This window comes from Moschus berezovskii, chromosome 1 (genome assembly GCF_049115385.1).
Source record: "Moschus berezovskii isolate FMDL1 chromosome 1, NW_MosBer_1.0, whole genome shotgun sequence".
Lineage (NCBI taxonomy): Eukaryota > Metazoa > Chordata > Mammalia > Artiodactyla > Moschidae > Moschus > Moschus berezovskii.
In genome coordinates, this window is record NC_142460.1 from 117,220,990 (window position 1) to 117,238,007 (window position 17,018).

The 17,018-nt window shown below is 35.4% G+C and overlaps 1 protein-coding gene across 4 annotated transcripts in view; it reads right to left on the reverse strand.

Moving 5' to 3' along the window:
• Positions 1–6,147: 6,147 nt before the first annotated feature.
• ECT2 (epithelial cell transforming 2) overlaps positions 6,148–17,018 on the reverse strand; it is a 57,251-nt gene continuing 46,380 nt past the window's right edge. For 2 of the 4 annotated variants that reach the window (XM_088839038.1, XM_088839035.1), the window contains 3 exons: positions 12,830–12,937; positions 10,950–11,096; positions 6,149–7,480 (listed from right to left, as the gene is read on the reverse strand). In XM_088839038.1, coding sequence (XP_088695164.1) covers positions 7,391–7,480; positions 10,950–11,096; positions 12,830–12,937 — 345 coding nt within the window. In that variant the 3' untranslated portion in view covers positions 6,149–7,390. Of the gene's footprint in view, positions 7,481–10,949; positions 11,097–12,829; positions 12,938–17,018 lie in introns of all 4 variants that reach the window. The other 2 variants (XM_088839043.1, XM_088839041.1) reach the window with 2 other exon arrangements.

A 17,018-nucleotide genomic window follows, 5' to 3' on the forward strand; every position in this document is an offset into this window, starting at 1 on the left:
CATCTCTCACGTTAAGCAAACACTTTCAAGAGGTAACTTACCAGAATTTTGTGCTAGTTATGCCCAGTGCTTTTCCTTAAAATGTTACCTGCTGCTGCTGCTGCTGCTAAGTCGCTTCAGTTGTTTCTGACACTGTGTGACCCCATAGACGGCAGCCGACCAGGCTCCCCTGTCCCTGAGATTCTCCAGGCAAGAACACTGGAGTGGGTTGCCATTTCCTTCTCCATCTGTCCCTAAATAACTGTCCTTTTTGTTTTTAAACTTTATACTGATAGATTATTGCTTTATCTATTTTTTGGACTTGCTTTTTCACTATTTTTCTGAAATTAATGTTACTGGATGTAGATAAAACGCATTCATTTTACCACTCTGTCATAAAATTGTATGGATAATAGTCTGTAATTATCCATTCTACTACTGGTAAACATTTGGGTTGTTTCCAATTTGTGAATACTGTAAGCAATGCTGCTATGGACATTCTCATACCTGGACACCAACAGACAAGTGTGCAAGAGCTTCCCTAAGTAAGAATGGATATACTATCTGGTTTAGTCATGTACAACTTTACCACATGACGACAAACTGATTTCTGTGCAATAAACCAATTCATCAATACATCGATTTACCTAATACCATATTGTTTGTAAGTCCTGCTATCTTATAAATCAAATGCTATCACCTTGTCCCTCCTCACAAGTATCTTAACTTTATTAGCTACTTGTTCTACCAAGTCTATTTTAGAATTAGCCAGTTTAATAAATTAAAAATTCTTACTGAGGATGGGCAATCAACTTAGGGAATTTATATCAAAGAATACACTGTATTGTTAAATTAATGACTTCCAATAAAGTTTCAATTTTCTCCATAAAAAACTTTTGCAAATCTTCTGTAGGAATGGATTCCATTGTATTTTTGTTGCCACTGTAATTGCTATTTTTTAAATTATAGCTTTTGATTTTTGTCTGTGTATAGAAATAAAATTGATTTTTGTTTCCAGAACTTTATTACTAACTCTAACAATGTATCTGCATGTTCTTTGTGGAGGAGGGGAGAACAATAGGGCTATGCAGACAATAACACCCCTATGAATAAGAACGTTTATTTTCCTCATGAATTCATATACTTTCTTTTTTTAAAAAACTGTCACTGTACTGGCTAGTACCTCCAATATAATGACTCCCTGTATTCTGATCTTGAAGGAAACGCTTTTAAAGTTTCATCATTAAGTAAGATGTCTGCTGTTGTTTTTCTTGGTGAAAGTCCTCTATTACCTTAAGGAAGAACATTTTTATGCATTATTTTATTTTTCAAATGCACTGTATTTATTGATTTTCCCCTTCATCTATTGATGTGGTTATTTACACTGATTTTGTATTGTTAAAGCAACCCTGCATTCCAGAGATAAACTCAGTAATGATGCATAATCTTTTTTATTCAATGCTGAATTGACTTTGCTAAGAGAATATTAGCAATTTAGAATTTTTCCATTGACAGTCTTGAATGAGATTAGACAGTAATTTTTTTTTCTTTATTTTGATATCAAGGTTATGCTAAACTCATTAAAAATGGAAAATATTCTCTTGTCATTCTGTTTCTCGAATTTGGGGTATACTTACCCTAAAACTATTGAGACCAAGTATTTTCTTTGTAAGAAAGAATTTTAACTTTGGAGTCTATTCTTTAATAACTAATGGAACCAGACAGAAATTTTTTTCCCTTATTCAGTCAGTTTCATTTGTATTTTCCTCAAAATTGATCAGTTTCAACTGTTTTCAATTTGACTGGGATAAAGTTGTTCACAATATCATATGTATGTGTCAATATATCTAATAATGTCAATACATCATATCTATCAATCTAATCATATCTAATATATGATATCATATCATATATTTGCTCTTTCAACCTTGATAGATATTTGTCAATGTCATTGGTCTTCTCAAAAAACTAAATAAAGCAATAAATTACTATGAAGTGAACAACCATATAAAATACAGGTTCAATTTAGTTCAGTTCAGTCGCTCAGTCGTGTCCAGCTCTTTGTGACCCCATGAATCGCAGCACGCCAGGCCTCCCTGTCCATCACCAACTCCTGGAGTTCACTCAAACTCATGTCCATTGAGTCAGTGATGCCATCCAGCCTTCTCATTCTCTGTCGTCCCCTTTTCCTCCTGCCCCCAATCCCTCCCAGCATCAGACTCTTTTCAAGTGAGTCAACTCTTCGCATGAGGTGGCCAAAGTACTGGAGTTTCAGCTTTGGCATTAGTCTAAGGAATATCCATAGAATGCTGCCAGAAGTACATATAAGCTCTCATTTGCCCCTTCCTCATTTTACCCCATGGAGGTTAGACTATTTTGGCTTTTAGAGTAGTAATTTTCTTGCTTGCCTAAACTTTTATCAGATAACTCTGCAACCTTACACAATAAACTAATATTTTGTCAATTTTTAAACTTTATATAAATAGAATAAAAAGCTATTTTTATATATATTTTCTTTCACTCAATACTTTCAAACTTCATCCAGTTCAGTTCATGCATGTTCAGTTCATTCAGTGGGTAACTATAACATAGTATATTCATTCATTACAACAGTGATAAAAATTTCTAACTTTTCATTTTCAACCTATTATGTATAATGCAGCTAAGAACATTCTTTTGCACATGGATTCTGGTATTCATGTACCTATTTTTTAAAAAATAAATATCTGGGATTGCAATTGTCTGGTATTAAGATATGCATATTTTAAACCTTATAGTTTAATGCCCAAGCATTTTGTAAAGTGATCATACAATTTACACTCCAAAGAGCAGTGAAGGGACTTCTCTGCTTTCTATTTGTGCTAAGCAAATATGGTGCACGTGCAATGGTGTCTTTGTATTTTCTGCATTATGGATGAGGAACATTTCATAATAAGGTTATTGGCCATTTGGATTTCTTCACTTGTAGAATGCCATTTTTTTCTATAGAGATGTCTGATTTTTCAGACTTTTAGTTAAGTATATATTCTGGATATGAGTCATTTATCAGTTGTATAAATTGCAAACCTCTACTCTGTGACTTTCACTCTCTTAATGATGTCTTTTCATGACTAGAAATTCTTAATTTTAACGTAGATTTATCAACCTCTCCCACTATAATTAGCTTAAAAAAGGTAACATGTTTAAGCAATCTTTCCCAACCCTCAGATTAAAGATACTCTCCTATATTGTCTAGTAAAACCTTTATAGTTTTACCTTTCATATTTAAGTCTATAATTCCCTTGAAATTCATTTTTGTATAGTATTTGAAGAAATTAATTTCCTTCTCTTCTGGTTTTAAAATAAAGATACCCATTTTTCTCTGCACTATTTATTGAACGGACTATCTTTTCTCCAAAGTTTTAAAGTGCCACTTTGTTTATAGATTTTCAATTACAATCCATTAATTTATTTTTATATCAATATACCAATACTTCCAACACCTCAATGTCCTGATGACTACAACTTTATAATAACCTTGTTTCTAATAAAGTCAGTCCTCTCACCTCCTCAACCAAGTGAGTGAAGTCATAACTCATGTATTTCCATATAAAATTGGAAAACAATCCGTCATGGTACACACAATCAAACACATACTTTGTACTTTGACTGGCTTTGTTTGAATCTACAATTCGATTTGAGGAAAACATTGTTCAAAAGCAAAGGAACCAATCCATAACTATGATATAATCTCTCTATTAAGGTCTTTAATTAAAGTAAATAAATTCCCATACATGCCTCCTGAGAAATCTGTATGCAGGTCAAGAAGCAACAGTTAGAATTGGACACGGAAAAACAGACTGGTTTCAAATAGAGAAAGGAGTACGTCAAGGCTGTATACTGTCACCCTGCTTATTTAACTTATATGCAGAGTACATCATGAGAAATGCTGGGGTGGACGAAGCACAAGCTGGAATAAAGATTGCTGGAAGAAATAGTAAAAACCTCAGATACACAGATAACACCACCATTATGACAGAAAGCCAAGAAGAACTGAAGAGCCTCTTGATGAAAGTGAAAGAGGAGAGTGAAAAAGTTGGTTTAAAGCTCAACATTCAGAAAACTAAGATCATGGCATCTGGTCCCATCACTTCATGGCAAATAGATGGGGAAACAATGGAAACAGTGACAGACTTATTGATGCTTTTGAACTGTGGTGTTGGAGAAGACTCTTGAGAGTCCCTTGGACTGCAAGGAGATCCAACCAATATAATGTATGTAATTCCTTTCCAATTATAAAGGAAATCAGTCCTGAATGCTCATTGGAAGGACTGATGCTGAAGCTGAAACTCCAATACTTTGGCCACCTGATGCGAAAAACTGACTCATTTGAAAAGATCCTGATGCTGGGAAAGATTGCAGGCAGGAGGAGAAGGGGACAACAGAGGATGAGATGGTTGGATGGCATCACCAACTCAATGGACAGGAATTTGAGCAAGCTTTGGGAGTTGATGGACAGGGAAGCCTGGCGTGCTGCATGCAGTCCATGGGGTCACAAAGAGTAGGACATGACTGAGTGACTGAACTGACTGAAGATCTTTTATATCTTTTAATAGATTTACACTTAGGTATTTCAGTAGGCACTCTTCTCCTTTGTGATCACAAAGAAGATGTTGCCAAGGCTTCATCGTTCAGTTCAGTTCAGTTCAGTTCAGTCGCTCAGTCATGTCCGACTCTTTGCGACATTCATTATAGTATTTTAGTATTATCAGTTTAGTATTTAGTATCATATTTAGTATTATCAGTTTAAGGATGTTCCATTCTACTCCTAATCTGCAAGAAGTTTGATCACAGCAGACAAATTTATCAGATGTTTTTCTGCAACTGCAGTGGTAATATAATTTTTCTCCCTTAGCCTATTAGGAAAATGTACTGATAAATTATCTAAAATTAAAATAACCTTGTGTGCCTTGCATAAACCCAACTTAGTTATATTCTTCTTTTAATATATTACAACATCTCATTTGTTAAAATTTTGAAATATTACATGTATTTTCACAAATAAGACTCTTTGCCACTCCATGGACTGTAGCTGCCAGATTCCTCTGTATATGGGATTTCCCATGCAAGAATACTGGAGTGGGCTACAATTTCCTTCTCCTAGGGATCTTCCCGACCCAGGGATCAAACCCAGGTCTCCCACATTGCAGCCAGATTCTTCACTGTTTACAGATTCCCACCAGGGAAGCCCCAAAGAAGACTAATGTTTCTTAAAATGTCCAAGGTTATCCAGAACTCATAAAATAAGTTGGGAAGTTTCCTTCCTCTATTCTCTTTAAGAATTTGTGATTGGTATTAGTTCTTCATTAAATATTAAATAGCATTATCCAGTGAAGCCATCTGGGCCTGGTGATTCCTTTCTAGGAATAATTTTAAACATGAATCCATTTCTTTAGTGTTTATAGGAACATTTATACATGTTCTATTTCTTCCTGTATCAGTATTAATAAGTTATATTTTTCTAGAAATATGTGTATGAGAATTATGGTATTCTGCTGTGGTAATGAGTTCCAGTTTGCTCACATCTCCCTGAATCCACACTCCTGGTTAACAGTACCTTTTCACACTGACTCTAAAGCTCCTTTTAAAGTTAAAATAACTACCTGCTATATTTGCCAATGAACATCCAGTACATTTCCAACTTCATGCCTTATCTCACGTCATTTTCTCTCCCTGGAAAAACCCACATATTTGGAGGTAGTCAAGTTGTTTAGTCACTAAGTTGTGTCCAACTCTATGAGACCCCATGGACTGTAGCCCACCAGGCTCCTCTGTCCATAGAATTCTCCATGCAAAAATACTGGAGTGGGTTGCCATTTCCTTCTCCAGGGGATCTTCCTGACCCAGGGACTGAACTCGTGTCTCCTGCATTGGCAGGTATATTCCTTACACTGAGTCACCCCAGGAAAGCCCCAAAAAATGCATAGATGCTTATAAACACAAAATTTTATATAAACTACCATAGCATTCACTACTTACATTCTGCAAAGTAGATTCCAGATTGAAGAAGACTCCTAACTTATATACTGCCCAATATTAATAGAGGGAGGAATAAGCAAATAAATATGGAAATAAATACACAACAGAGCAAAGGTTGATAAAAGCATTCATACTGGCCTATGAAAATTTGTATAAAACAACAGTTTAAAATATGAAACATAAAATATACTTGAGTTTTAGAAATTTATTTACAAAGTTCTTCCTAATACAACTGCTTTTAAAATATAGCAATAAAGGATCATTCACTATTTAAAAGTGGTACATATGTGGCATAGAAAAAAATCTATATAGTCAGTTAAAGTATTATAACATAATTGAAAATTGTTAAATGACAAACATTTGCAGTACTCCCTAAACAAGTAGGAAATAACAATGCATTTATTCATAGGAACTTGATTATTTCGTACTACTATTAAGAAAACACCCTATTATGAAAGATAAAATCAGAGTTTGAAAAATATTTTACAACAGCAAGTAAGTGTATTTCAATTTTACATTTAATTATGAGGCCACAATAAAAATTTAACCATACACATATCTATGCATTTTACAGCAGATTAGCCAATTTAGGAATTATTCCATAAAGAGCATAAACCACTTTACCACAATCTCCCCTTGGTCTTATCTTTCCAAATAAAATTCCACACACTATCAAACTAAATCAAGTGACCGGTGGCTAAAATCACTATAAGTATACTGGCCCTTAAATAAGTATACATCAGTATCATGTTTGTGCAAAATATACATGATTTTTTAATCCTTTTGTCCTTATCTCAATTTGCAAGTATATTCTGAAACCACTTCCTTTAACTGTTATTCTTGTCAATAGTGGCAAATCTTTCAAAATCCACATGCAATATCTTTATTTGTAAAATAAACTGCAAAAGGAGCAGTTAAATAACTAAACAGAGTATGTGAACCAAGAACCCACTATTCAGAGATCTATGCAGGTTTTCATTTGTGGTATCACTTAATTTCTGAACAAATTGAGATACATATTTCCAAAAATTCATTCATGGACACTATACAAAGAGATTTACAGCAGTATTTGGCATCAACCAACAAAATTTATTTACTGTATCATGTGGCAAAGTTATTAATATCATGAATAACTTAAATGACTGGTCTTCAACTGGATTCAACAAAGAGAAAAATTACACCAAAATCAATATAAATTTTTACATGAATTAACTCAAAAAATGTCAGAGGTTAACCTTACTCTTTCAAGAAAAAAATAAAATGGCATAGTTTAGTGTTACCTTTTTTCCAGCTTTCACCAAGTGCTAATAGTAAGTACCATTTAAGTCAGTTTCTTATTTGAGAATTAGGTGTTTATAACTTTATACAAATTAAGATTTTTTTTTTTTAAGCTTCATATCAAATGAGTTGTAGATCTACTTAAAGTATGGCTTCTCCTTTCAAAGAAGGCAGGAAGACTGACAAGGGAGGGAGATGGGATGCCCTGTAAAGACAAACATTTTATACTTAAGTATTTTTTCTTTTAAGTAAGATATAGCTTAGTATCATACATACTATTTTTGCATTTTACAAATTATCATAACAAGTAAGACATAATCTAAACTCTTTAAAGAAATAGAAATTTAAAATTAGGAGGGAACGGTTGGGAGAACACATAGAACTATTTTAGCATTCTGAAAACAAGAAAAATGGATAGACTAGTTTCCTACATATTAACTCAAATGAAAGAGATACATGCTCACTGCTAGTAGTGGTACTTCTGTGAGATATAAAGATTTAGTGTTTTAGGTGTCATTTTAAAATTATAAATTAGAAGACAAATTTTCGAGATTTAAAAGACAAACCACAGTAGTTTCTACTTAATCATAAGCAAAATTAAGAAGAGTAAAATTACTTCATGGGAAATAATTTTTTTAAATTAAAAGTCATACATTCTGAAAAAGTTTTTATATTATGTGTTCAACCCATATTTCTATGTGTATATGTATGATTTTGCTTCAAATAAAACTAAGCAAAACAGCAGTGCTTCTGGTAATAGAGATTACTAATATATGAACTGTGGTGCTGGAGAAGACTCTTGAGAGTCCCTTGGACTGCAAGGAGATGCAACCAAGTCCATTCTAAAGGAGATGAGTCCTGGGTGTTCACTGGAAGGACTGATGCTAAACCTGAAACTCCAATACTTTGGCCACCTCATGCGACGAGTTGACTCACTGGAAAAGACTCTGATGCTGGGAGGGATTGGGGGCGGGAGGAGAAGGGGACGACAGAGAATGAGATGGCTGGATGGCATCACCGACTCGATGGACATGAGTTTGAGTGAACTCCGGGAGTTGGTGATGGACAGGGAGGCCTGGCGTGCTGTGATTCATGGGGTCGCAAAGAGTCGGACACGACTGAGCGACTGAACTGAACTGAACTGAAGCTGTCTAAACTTTATTATTTTAGAGTGTCAAAGTTAAACATCATCAGAATTTTTAATAACAAAGAAGCAATACCAAAAAGTTAAGAAACAAAAACAAAACAAATTATTATGAAAGGTACTATTTTAACAGACATGAATGGTTAACTATTCCCTGGAGAAGGGAATGGCAACCCACTCTAGTATTCTCGCCTGGAGAATTCTACGGACAGAAAGGAGCCTGGTGGGCTACAGTCCATGGTGTCACCAAGAGCCGGACATGACTGAGCGACTAACACCCACAAACTAAGAGCCAGCAAGGTAGCTGTAAGTTCTCATCAACAAGGTTGGAAGAGTTTAAAGAGCTGGGTTGGTAAAGTATTACCATTCAAGTGACAGCAAAGCAATGATTTAAGTAGATAGTATGAAAGTTTACATTTTCCTCAGGTAAAACCTTTATGATTTGCCATATTAAAAGCATAAATTTTACACAAATGTCATAATTCTAAGATTAAGAATCATATTTGGAATATAAATCCACTTCATAGGATAATCACTACTATTTTTAAATAATTACTTCCATAAATAAGAAAATCTCTAATGGGACTGATTTTTTCAGGCCTTATGAGTAAATTATCTTGCAAAATAGTTTTATGTGCCAATAAACAAAGAAACTCCATTAAGCCCAAGTTGTTGTGATTTCAAAGCAGTTATAAAGTTGTGAATTCAAAAGTCCCCATTCACCTAATAAGTGATTCAGTGGAGACAAATATTTTCTTTTTTTCATAATAAATACAAATTTCAAATAGCTAATAAGCTCACATTAAACTTCACAAGGCTTGTTTCCATTACTGGTTGACATATCTCTTAATTCTTCACAAATATCAAAGATGACTTGGAGAGAACTTTTTTGAAATTTGAAAACTCAGAATTTCCTTTTAGCATCTCTGACAAACTAGCTCATGAGGCAGAATGATGTACATATCGAAACCAGGAGTTTTGAGAGTGCCCACCAGTAGAGTTTGAGCACTGAACATAACCATGCTTAGTAAATCCAATTACATTGCTTGTGGAAACAGAATGGGTAATCTGTTAGAACAGAAATAGGCAATTGAGAAGAGGACAGGAATGTCTTAGATACTTTAGGTTCTTATTTATATTATTTACGTAAAACTGGTAAAGCCATAAGTAATATATATTAATCTTCTAAAAATTTTCTCTAAAATCTAATTATCTTCATTTGAAAAGCAGTAATATTTATAATAGTTTCAACAGATGCAGGAAATAAAAAAGGGACAGTGCACTGGGCTTCAGAAAGCTTACAATCTAATTTTAGTAAATGAATGATTACTATATTTTGTCAATTTCAATACTTTTTTTCATTCACATCTTTGCAAAAATTTATATTATCAGCCAAGTATGATTTCTCTTCCATTGGAAGGTTAATCTTGATTACAAATCTGTATAAACATACTCATAATAAGCTATAACCTTTGATGTATATTAACTAAAGACTTAACTAGCTTTATAAAAAATAAGCTATTGAGCATTATGTACCTTTTTTGTATACATTTTATATAATTATAGGTAACCATTTATAAAACACCAAGGTGTTACCCTTGTGCACTTTGTATATACTAACTTATTTAATCTTTACAACTACTACTTTATATTCATTTTATAAACGGTGAAATTGAAACAGAAAGATCTTTAATCAGCTGACAAAAGTCATACAGCTAGTAAACAGCAGAACTGGGATCTGAACTTAGGAGTTTCAGAGTTCCTGCTCTTAACCACTACTCAAACTGCCTCTGAGAAAATAATCACATCATATATGTGACATAGAATGTGTGTAATTACCCTTTACAATAACAACATAGGGTAAGTACTCCTTTCTTTCATCAGCAAGTTGGGGATAAGAGAAAATAGGAAACTTGCTGAAGAACATATAGCTAAGAAATGACAGTCACTTGCCTTTCTTAACCTCAGTAAGTTATATTAATAATAATTTTTACAAAGGACAGATACATCACTATTTAGTGACAGTAATATATGTTAGAAATGCCCTTAATATTAATTTAATGTCTAATAATTCTGACACCATTGGGAATTTGGATTGCTCAGGAAACATTTAAAAATTAACACATGGATTTAGAACCCATAACACCTTTTGATACTCACTTCGGCAATTATGTATTCACAGAAATAATAAAGGAAATAAAACTCAGTCTCTGCTATATTATTGGAGCCAATCTATAAATAGAACTATCGTTCTGTACGTCAGTAAAGTGATACACTAGACCGAAACATGTTTCTTTCTCAGAGATTAACATCTCAGTCCCAATAAAATTTCATATCAAATAAACTATACCTTAAGTAAGTCTCTAATTCATTAAGTGAGGTTTTCTAAATTATATTAACCCAACAATGAGGTAGATATATTAAAAAAATTGATGGAAATATTAAGATTTCCACCTTTAAAAAGTCAACAAATTTTATACCAACTTGATAAATTTGAAGTCATTTAGCCTGTTAAATCAAAATCACTTACTGCTAATGATGATGTGCTAGCCAGACGACTCATTACATGCTTCTCATTGCTAGAAGGACTTCTTCCCTCTGCTGAACTTTGGGATGTCATAAGAGCCCTTCGGAGAGCTCTTTTTGGGGTTTTAGAGAAAGAGAATGCTCTTGTAACCTAGAATTAAAACAAGATACAATTAATTTAAAAACCTAGATAAATCTAATATAATTGATTAGAACAATTATATGTAAAACAAAGCCAAATTCACATTAAAAGCTTTTCTATAAAAAATATGGAGGAATTCTGCCATATACATTTTATACAAAAGTATATGGCAGAATGAGAATCTCTGGAACAAAGCAGTGAGAAAATGTAGTACATTGTGGATTAATCCATCTTGCATTCATACAACACTAGTCCAGCAGGAAAAAGTAGGAGGGAAAATTTGGCATGAGAAGAAACCTTCAGTTCAATTCAGTTCAGTCCAGTTCAGTTCAGTCGCTCAGTCGTGTCCGACTCTCCGCGACCCCATGAATCACAGCACGCCAGGCCTCCCTGTCCATCACCAACTCCCGGAGTTCACTCAAACCCATGTCCACAGAGTCGGTGATGCCATCCAGCCATCTCATTCTCCGTCGTCCCCTTCTCCTCCCACCCCCAACCGTTCCCAGCATCAGAGTCTTTTCCAGTGAGTCAACTCGTCGCATGAGGTGGCCAAAGTATTGCAGTTTCAGCTTTAGCATCAGTCCTTCCAATGAACACCCAGGATCGATCTCCCTTAGAATGGACTGGTTGGATCTCCTTGCGGTACAAGGGGCTCTCAAGAGTCTTCTCCAGCACCACAGTTCAAAAGCATCAATTCTTCGGCAATCAGCTTTCTTCACAGTCCAACTCTCACATTCATACATGACCACGGGAAAAACCACTGCCTTGACTAGACGGACCTTGGTTGGCAAAGTAATGTCTCTGCTTTTTAATATATTATGAAGGTTGGTCATAACTTTCCTTCCAAGGAGTAAGCGTCTTTTAATTTTATGGCTGCAATCAGCATCTGCAGTGATTTTGGAGCCCAAAAAAATAAAGTCTGACACTGTTTCCACTGTTTTTCCATCTATTTCCCATTAAGTGATGGGACCAGATGCCATGATCTTTGTTTTCTGAATGTTGAGCCTCAAGCCAACCTTTTCACTCTCCTCTCTTTTTGTCTAATTCTGCTATAATTCAGTTGTGAGATCGTTGATCCAAAGCCACTTAAACCGCAATTTAACTGAAAAAGGGTAGGACTTTATCTGAATCACCATTGTTAATGTTTATCTACTATATATCATTCATGTTAAATGTAGAGATACAATGATGATTAAAGTAGGCAGACTCCCTTCAAAGGCAAAGAAAACAACAATCAAATACTTATACACTGAACAATAGACTCTGGCTGTAAATTTTACCCATAAAATTAAAACTCTAGTGCTACTTTTAAAAAACATATTACCAACATTCTTGTGTAGTTCTGAACAACCTCGATAAGGTAAGGTAAGTAGGAAAGCTATCTTCATCATTAGAAGTCTGAAACTTACTATGGCAAGGAACAGATCCCAGGTTTCCTGACTCAATTGTGTGCCCTTTGCTGAAAAATATCTAAGGCAATTTCTAACATGAATGCACACATACTTAAAACACCATTAGAAATATCACAGTAACTAGAATGGGAAGGGTAAAAGCTGTTACAATTAGTGTGCCAAAGAATTCACTAAGCTTAACTATTATCACTGCAGGCCATTTCCTAAAACCGAAAAACAACTTTGTTTTATGTATTACCTTCACACTGACACCTATGCCTATATTATTTTAATATACTCTGAAAAATACATTTTGGAGATACAGTGAATAATAATATCACTGAGATTTACCTTTTTTGAAGTCTTTTTTATTGCTCTAGATGCTCTACTCAATGTACTGTCCATATCTTTTGTATTTACTTCAAAGGATTCTGGATCAGCAGTGTAAATAAGATTCTCCTGTTGAAAATTAATATTAATTTTTAAAATAATAAAATAAAAATACACAGCTGTTCCTAAAATCAAACCTATAAGAACTTACAGGCACACACGGATGCTTATATAAATCAAACTACTTAAGATTTTTGCTGTTTTTTACAATGTATGTGTGAGTATACAAATATTTTCTCTTTAACACGGCCAAAGTTCTCAAAAGAAAAGACACCAACTCAGGGCATTTTAAAATGTACTATTTGAAATGTAAGAGAGAGTTCAACTTGAAGTCCCTGAATATCTGAATTTATAAACATTTATAAACATTTTTTAGTAACAAAATTTCACAGCTGGGAAGAATTTTGTGGCTTAAAACAGTATAAATTAGGATATATGTTAAATGTTTGCTGCCACCTTGTGGTTAATTTTACTTTATGAAATACTTTCATTAATTGTTTATATTCCAGTTCTAGAATTACTAGCCATCCTGTGGCTAGTAATTCAATAGATTTCATTTTCAGCATTTTTCCATTACTGTTTACAATTCAGAATCATAGTTATAAATTTATAAAAGACTGCAAAAGCCATCTAGTTGGACATTGTGATAAATTTAGGAATAATCTCTATAGTAGGAAATCACTATACTGCAGAGATCCATTTTATACATGGATACCTAGGACTATGAGAAAAAATTCTTCCTTATAATGAACAGTTTTTTGGCTTTACAAAAAGCTGTCTCCATTATTTTCCTAGCCAGCATTCTGTTGTATGCACTAGTACTGTATTTCTTTCAATGAACCTTTGTGTGGAGCAATATATTATTGGCCCACAGAAATTAAAATAAAAGACAAATCAAGGACCAGAGCAAGATGGTGCAATAGAAGGACATGGAACTTACCTCCTCCCACAGACATATCTGTATGTAGAATAAAGCTCACAGAATACCTGCTAAATGCTGGCAGAAGAGCTCATAAAAGCAAAATGCAAGAAAGATCACCACATAACAGGGTAGGAGAAAAGAAAGAAAAGGGGAATTGGGACAGGATCTGTACCCCTGGGAGGGAGCTATGAAAGAGGAAATGTTCCTTGACACGGGAAAATGTTTCACCAGCAGGGGAGATCAATGTGGAGAGAAAGAGAGCTTCAGAGGCTTGGGAGAGAGCACAGCAACTGGTGTGCGACAAGTAGAACAGAGGGAGACCCGCACAGAAGGCCCAGGCCATCTCACTGCAATCCTCAGCCTGAGAGGCATGTTTGCTGGTGCACACAGTGCTCAGCTGTGTCCAGCTCCTTGCAACCCTTTGGACTATAGCTCGCCAGGCTCCTTTGTCCATGGGATTTTCCAGGCAAGAATACTGGAATGGGTTGTCATTTCCTTCTTGAGCGGATTTTCCTGAACCAGGGATTTAACCCAGGTCTCTTGTGTCTCCTGCATTGCAGGTAGATCCTTTACCTTCTGAGCCATCTGAGAAGGTTGGGTGCTAAAACCTGGGCTTCAGAGGACAGACATGGGGTGAAGACTGGAGTTGTCTTCATGAAGACTGCCTGAAGAGTCTTGGAGTGTGATCCAAGCTGCAATCTGGTGCATGTGCAAAAAGGCAGACTGGATCCGCCACTGAAGCCCCACTGTTAACTTGCAAGCTCAAAGCGGGGTTGGGGCACAGAATAGCAGCCTCATTCTCAGTGTGCTCACAACAGGCCCAGCTGCTCATTCATAGAGGCAAGGCTGCAATCCTAGCCAACTGCCAGTGGCCTTACAACTTAGAAAGCAGGGCTGAAATCTTAATGTCCCCATGGCTCATGAATTTATGTGCCTGAGATGGCTTGGTAAACTCAGTGCCTGGAGGACACTGGTGTAGATTACTGTGCTCCTGTGGCTGGGGCAGGTCTAGAGATAGTAGGCTCTGCTGGCATGCACACACAGTGGTAGGCCGAGGGTCTGGGCTGACTCAGTAGCTCCTACAGCTATGGTGGGTCCAGGTGCTCAACCCAGCCATGGTGGTCCCAGTGCCTGACCTAAGTAGTTCTGTGTCAACAGATCTGTGCTAGTAGCTTTGTGAGTAGAAGACCTGAGGGTTACCAGAGCTAACTATCTCGGTCTCCACAGCTGAGGTGGGACCAAGGGGTGTGCCAAAAACTGTACTCTGTGAACCAGCACAATAGTGACAGGCAAAATCACAGAGCGCACTTTCCCACAGACAAGTCCTTCCCCAATATTCAGAGCGTCTCTCCCAGTGGGAGCATTCCAGTCCTATCTACCTCACACTGGAGTTCAGAAACAGACCTGGGGCATCTATCCAAAAGGGGGGCAGACCCTGCCCCAGACAGAGTTGTAACAACCACAGAGCAAAAAGGAGGCCACACTCAATATCCAGTGCAGGCTCTGGTCATCATGATAACAATCATGCCCTTATCAAGGGGATAATGGATAACACACAGAGAGGAAAAATGTGGCAGGCATCCATACTAAAAAGTCTTTGCTCAAAAATATTACATTCACAAAGGCTACACAGGGGCATGCCTCGTAAAAACTGCCCTTCCAGACCATGGTAGATAACTGGTTCTCCTTAATTCAGAGTCAGAGAAATAGAATTAAATGAAGAAGAGGAACCACACAATTAAAGACCAAGAGAATTCCCCTGAAAGAACAATGAAACAGACATCTCCAGTCTACCAGATCCTGAGTCCAAAAAGGAGATAATGAAAATACTGAAGGGGCTAAGAAATGATATGGATAGAAACAGAGATTACTGTAAAAAAAAAAAAAAATATATATATATATAAAGAAGAGTCAATTAAAAGTAGAAAACTCATTTGCTGAGACAAAAGCTGAACTAAAGGCAATCAACAGCAAACTGGATAATGAAGAACTAATAAGTGATCTGGAAGACAGAATAGATATTACCAGACTAGAACAGCAGACAGAAATACAAATTAAATATATATATATATATATATATAGAAGACTTATAGAATAATATAAAGTATCCAGATCTGTGCATAATAGGAATCCCAGAAGGAAAACAAAAAGAATGGGAATTTAAAAATGTATTTGAAGACATTATGGCTGAAAATGTCCCAAATCTAAGGAAGGAAACGGAAATCCATGTATAGGAAGGATAGAGGGTCCCAAACAAGATGAACCCAAACAGACCTACACCAAGATATACTATAACTAAAACAATAAAATTTAAAGATATAAAGAGGATTCTAAAGGCAGCAAAAGAAAAACAAAGAGTTAATTACAAAGGAACCCCCCCGTAAGGCTGTCAGCTGATTTCTCTACAGGATCCCAAACAAGATGAACCCAAACAGACCTACACCAAGATATACTATAACTAAAATGGCAAAAGTTAAAGACATAAAGTGGATTCTAAAGGCAGCAAGAGAAAAACAAAGAGTTAATTACAAAGCACCCCCTCCCCAATAAGGCTGTCAACTGGTATCTCTACCTACAAAAATACTGAAGGCCAGAAGGGAGTGGCAGGATATATTCACTCAAAGTCTTAAAAGGGAAAAGCTTGCAACCCAGGACACTCTATACAGCAAGATTATCACTTAGAATAGGGAGATATAAAGAACTTCTCAGATAAGCAGAAACTAAAAAGAATACAGCAATATTAAACTTATCGTAAAAGAAATATTCAAAGGTTTCTCTAAGTAGAATAAAGAAAAAAAAATCTACAGGAAAGAGAAAATCACAACTGGAAAGAAAATCACTTACATAAGCTAGTACACAAATTTAAAAAATAAAATAATTTTTTCTGAAAGTAATAACTACAACTAACACCTAAATACAAAGACGTAAAAGAGGACGTCAGAATCATAAAACGTGGGGAAGGACTGTAAAAATGCAGTTTTTTCTTTTAAAGAATGTGTTTGAGCCTAGATGACTATCAGTCTAGAGCAAGTCAATAATAGTTGTGGGTTAACACACTTGAAAGCCAGGGTAACCAGAAATCAAAACCATGTAACAGGTTCACAAAAAGTAAAGTAAAAGAAAAGAAAAAGCATGCCATCAAACCAAAACAGGGAAAACAGAAAGGAACAAAGAAGAAACATAAACTCAACTGGAAAATAAGGCATAAAAATGAAAATAAATACATAT